At 37.3% G+C, this 5,216-nt stretch overlaps 1 protein-coding gene across 1 annotated transcript in view; it reads left to right on the top strand.

Annotated features, from left to right (window-relative positions):
• The window catches only part of LOC107722495 (phosphatidylinositol 3-kinase regulatory subunit beta-like), a 44,445-nt gene that overhangs the window by 32,326 nt on the left and 6,903 nt on the right, over positions 1-5,216 (top strand). Inside the window, exons 5-10 of the mRNA XM_016530861.1 lie at positions 1,260-1,400; positions 1,541-1,739; positions 1,846-1,931; positions 3,937-4,042; positions 4,137-4,235; positions 4,399-4,579. Coding sequence (XP_016386347.1) covers positions 1,260-1,400; positions 1,541-1,739; positions 1,846-1,931; positions 3,937-4,042; positions 4,137-4,235; positions 4,399-4,579 — 812 coding nt within the window. The remainder of the gene's footprint in view (positions 1-1,259; positions 1,401-1,540; positions 1,740-1,845; positions 1,932-3,936; positions 4,043-4,136; positions 4,236-4,398; positions 4,580-5,216) is intronic.

Here is a 5,216-nt window from a genome sequence, read left to right as displayed (position 1 = left end):
GATTTTTCTTTTATGCCAAAAATCATTAGGATATTAAGTAAAGATCATGTTCCATTAAGATAATTTGTAAATTTCCTACCGTAAATATATAACAACTTAATTTTTGATTAGTAATATGCATTGCTAAGAACTTCATTTGGGCAACTTTAAAGGCGATTTTCTCAATACTTTGATTCCAGATATTCAAATAGTTGAAACTAGTGAAAAATTACTTCAAAGTGAACTGTCCTTTTGTCAAAATGAAGGGGGAAAAAAATATTAAAAGAATGGAATTCATGAAATGAAAATTAGTTTGATAATTCAAATAGTATCTCGGCCAAATATGGTCCTATCTTAACAAACCATACATCAATGGAAAGCTTATTTATCAATTTAAAACACAATTTTACTGGTTTTGTGGTCCAGGGTCAAATTTTAGATATCAGCTTAGATATCAGCTTGTTTACAATGTTTAAAACTTTTATTATCTATCTGTCTGTCTGTTTGTCTGTCTATCTATAAGGAAAGTAGAAAGTAATACATTTATTTAAAATATATTTGTTAAGTAATAATTATTTATAGTTCATACTTAATACATATTATTTATAATACAAAATATAAGCATCATTATTTAAATAATCCTAAAGAGTAAATAAGTGTAATTATTTTTCTATCTCCGTTTATCAATCTGTATATCAAGAAAGGAATAAATAAATACACGTCTTTATTAAAAAAGTATATATTTTATTGTAATTTGTTTTCATAATACAAAATGTAATCATTATTGTAATGATTTTAGATATATCTGTCTATCAAGCTATATATCAAGAAAGTAATAAATTTTTTAAATAAATATTTTAAGTTATATTTATTGGATCATAATAAATATAAGCATTATTTTTAAATTATTCTAAATCGTAAATAAGTGTGTGTGTCTGTCTGTCTGTCTCTATCTATCTATCTATCTATATATATACACACAATATTTTAAAGCATTCCTTCCAGGTTTAAATTAGATTCTCAAAGTCTCAGACTTTTGGTTTTCACTGTGTATATACCTTAAAAAAACACTGTGATAACTAAGAGTGGTACAAAGTAAACTGTTGTTAAGGGTTAGATGATGTTTACCGGTTTTGCTATTTGGTTCCCATAAGTTCCAACATATTTCTGTAACTCTGTTTGAAAGGGATGTATCGGATTAGATCTAATGTGTATCTTGCCGTGACTGGTCATTTATAAAGCGTGCATCATGATGAGCCCGGTCATTTGTCCCTGTGCAGAGCTGCAGGAGTTGGACGTGGGACAGTGGGACATTCATGCCCTCTCGGAGGCTCTCATTCGGTACCTGCAGGAACTTCCTGCCCCCATCATCCCTCCCTCTGTTTATACAGACCTTCAGGCAGCAGTGAAGCTAGAATCGGGTATGTGCCACTTTTCACTCATCCGTGCAGGCAGAAAGAGCACCGTGTAAAGAAAGTAACAGAACTCAGCGAGCAAACAGCTCCGAGTGTCTGCCATGCCTGATGACCCACGCGCTCACACTGATGTAACTCATGAATAGACGTCCCGTCCGAGAGGAGACGCGAGCAGCTGCTGCAGGGGCTGGAAAAGCCTGAAGTTCCACTGCAGAACCTCCTGACGCTGCATTATTTGCTCAGACACCTGGAGAAGGTCTGCCAGCGCGCCGAGCAGAACGGCCTCGACATTCACACCCTCGGTCAAATCTTTGGCCCTCTGCTGATCAGGAGCCCTGTGAGCGGGTGAGAGTGAGGTTTCTTTTCTTGTATTTCTATTGGCTGGAGACTAATTCTGAAAATCCGTTGCTGAAAAATAAACCATCATCATTTCTATGTGTTTGATTTACAGGTCAGAGGAAGATGAGGGGTTTCCTGCGGTTGCAGTTGAGAGACTTCTTTTGGAGAGAATTTGGGAACAAGAGCCGACTCCTCCCGGTGAGTCACCTGTCATTTTTGCCATTGTGTATAATAGCTATGCTTTTTTTTATTCGCAGATTAAACTGTTGTCAGGGGGGATTTATTATGTGTTTTCAAACCTTTTGGTGCAAACATGATCTGATACCTTTGTGAGAGACCCCTGTCTTAAAATAGAAATGCAGTGCTATGTTTTCATCTATAAAGTATTTCCGGAGTTAAAGGGTTAGTTCACCCAAAAATGAAAATTCTGTCATTAATTACTCACCCTCATGTCGTTTCAAACCCGTAAGACCTTCGTTCATCTTCGGAACACAAATTAAGATATTTTTGATGGAATCTGAGAGCTCCCTGACCCTGCATAGACAGCAATACAACTGAAATGTTCCCAAGTCCAGAGACGTAGCAAGGAGATCTGTAAAATAATCCATGTGACATCAGGGGTTCAACCGTAATTTTACGAAGCTACGAGAATACTTTTTGTGCGCAAAAGAAAAAATTACGACTTTATTCAACAATTCGTCTCCTATGCTGTTTTCGTTCAGATCAAATCACAACAACGTAGGAAACGGATCCGGCGTGACGCAGCTGACACAGAACAGCATACGCTGTTTACATCCAGCTGATACGCTCCAAAATGGCGCTACAGGGTGATGCGAAGGAGACGAATTGTTGAATAAACCACATAGCCGCTCTTTAGTGTTAGATGCATGTTGATTTTATCAGACGATGCCGCGGTTATAAATGAGAGTGACTCCTGGTTAACGTATTAAAAGGGGTCGTGTTTAGTCACTATTTAGTGTGGTATTTTTTGACAATATTCACTCATCATGACAGTAAAATAGGGCATTTTAAGTCGAAATACTGCAGTATTTCCTCTCTCAATCAGTAGAAGATATGGTTAACACCCGGTCATGCATGAAAAAAAAAATACCATCATGTACCGTGAAACCGGTATAATTTTGAAAAATACCTGGTCATACCGCCCAGCACTACTTCAAAGACAAAGCTAATGATTAAGGTATTATCTGGAAAATTTACTTCATTATTTACTAAGTTGACAATGTATCTTTTTTTCACTCTCTTTTAGTATCGTCTGTAATCCTAAAGAGAAACATTTTCAGTTAAATAAATTTGTATAATGCTTTTCACAGTAAATATTGTTTGTCGAAGTTAAAGCAACTGTGGTCAGGAAACGGCTTCGGTTACACTTCAGTAAACAATTTTATTTCCATTTTTCCTTCTTTATGTAGCTGCATATTTTAAACATTTATTTATTTTGCAGTATGTCTTGCTTTCATTATAAGTGTATTTACAGTAAACATGATTCGGCCAATCACAATGCATTGGATAGCTGGCCAATCACAGCTCACCTCGCTTTTTCAGACCGATGAGCTTTGTAAAAATTGACGCGTTTCAGAAAGGCGGGGCATAGAAGAGAAACAATAATGTACAGTATGTGGAAAATAATGTGTTTTTTTAACCTTAAACCGCATAAACACATTTCATTACACCAAATACACAAAATAATGTTCTTTTTAGCAACATCATATGACCCCTTTAAACTGTTATTTTAGGTTGTAATAGTATTTCACACTGTTACTGTTAATAAATATGATAAACACAGCCTTGTTGAGCATAAAAGTTGTATTTCAATAAAATCTTTTTGACCCCTTAAAAAATTGCAGTATGGATTTGCAGTAAAAAAAATCTATCAAAAAAAGCTTCATCTTCCCTGTAGTGTAGACTTAAACTCTACTACAGAAGAGAAAACCTCATGTCGTTGTTTAATATCTAGGCTAGTAAGCGAAAGGTTGCAGGGCTGATCCCTAAGCGATCACCATTACGCCCTTGAGCAAGACAGGTGGCTCCAGAGACTGTGCCTGTAATATAACCTTGCACGTTTCCATGTTGACGACGTATGAAAGTTGTTAAAGCAAATGTTGGCCCCAGTCATGTGGGAATAAATAAAAATTTATTTATTTTAATCGTAAATATTTGTATCCTATTTGCCTTGTTTATCCAGCTCTCCCTCCTAAACCGCCCAAAGCCAAAGCCATGGCCTCATCTGTGACCAATGGAAACAACAGCTTACTGAGTGAAGCTGAATGGTACTGGGGAGACATTTCTAGGTAAATCACTGACATAATTACCTATACTGCTGTAATCAAGATAATCATGCATTTCTGTACATGATGAATCTCTGTTTGATGCCCATGGTTTTAGAGAGGAGGTGAATGAGAAGATGAGAGACACTCCTGATGGTACGTTCCTGGTGCGGGATGCATCAAGCAAAGTGCAGGGAGAGTATACCTTGACCCTCAGGTGAGCGCCTCCTCAGACCAAACAGTGGTTCTCGTCATGTCTAATATGAGATGGATACTTTGCGTAGGTGTGCTGGTGTATCATTCGTTTGATATGCACCATTACCAAGAGGACTTTCTAACAGAGACAAGACACGATCAAAGCCTTGTTATGTTTATTCCAGGAAAGGAGGCAATAACAAACTGATCAAGGTTTTTCACCGCGGGGGGAAGTATGGCTTCTCAGAGCCTCTTACTTTTCTCTCTGTGGTGGAGCTCATCAACCACTACCGGCATGAGTCACTGGCCCAGTACAACGCCAAGCTGGACACTCGCCTGCTCTTCCCCGTGTCTAAATATCAGCAGGTGCGATGACTCCACTCTTCAAAATGCTCAAACTGATGGCGTCTTTTCCCTGAAGTGGTAGTTCATGAAAAAATGAAATATTTGTCTTTATTTACTCACCCTCATGACATACCAAACCGATTTTAAAGGGGTCATATGATGTTGCTAAAAAGAACATTATTTTGTGTATTTGGTGTAATGAAATGTGTTTGTGGCTTAAGGTTCAAAAAACACATTATTTTCCACCACTTTACAGATCTTCTTTATGCACCAAGAGCTTGTAACACTCCAAAGAGAAAGGAAAACTTGAAATCGCATCATATGACCCCTTTAAAAAAAAATCTTCACATGGAACTTTTCCATACAATAGTGATCACAGACTTTTAAAGGTGCCATAGAATGCATTGATGCAATATTTTAAATTGTTCTCTGATATCTACATAGAAGATATGTGGCTTAGGTAAGGGCAAAAAATCTCCAGAAACGGTTTTCATGTCCATTTACAACCCTAGGATTTGTCTCTAGAATGAAATGGTCTGTTATTACCTTATTTGGAAGGGTCATGAATAATAATGTTGAGCTCTGCTCTGATTGGCTGTTTCACAGTGCGGCTCAACGTTGAGCTCTGCTCTGATTGGCTGTTTCACAGTGCGGCTCA

This window comes from Sinocyclocheilus rhinocerous, unplaced genomic scaffold, assembly GCF_001515625.1.
Source record: "Sinocyclocheilus rhinocerous isolate Xijiao unplaced genomic scaffold, SAMN03320098_v1.1 scaffold541, whole genome shotgun sequence".
NCBI lineage: Eukaryota > Metazoa > Chordata > Actinopteri > Cypriniformes > Cyprinidae > Sinocyclocheilus > Sinocyclocheilus rhinocerous.
The sequence above is the reverse complement of the archived record's forward strand: the minus strand, read 5'-3'. Positions and strand labels throughout refer to the sequence as shown.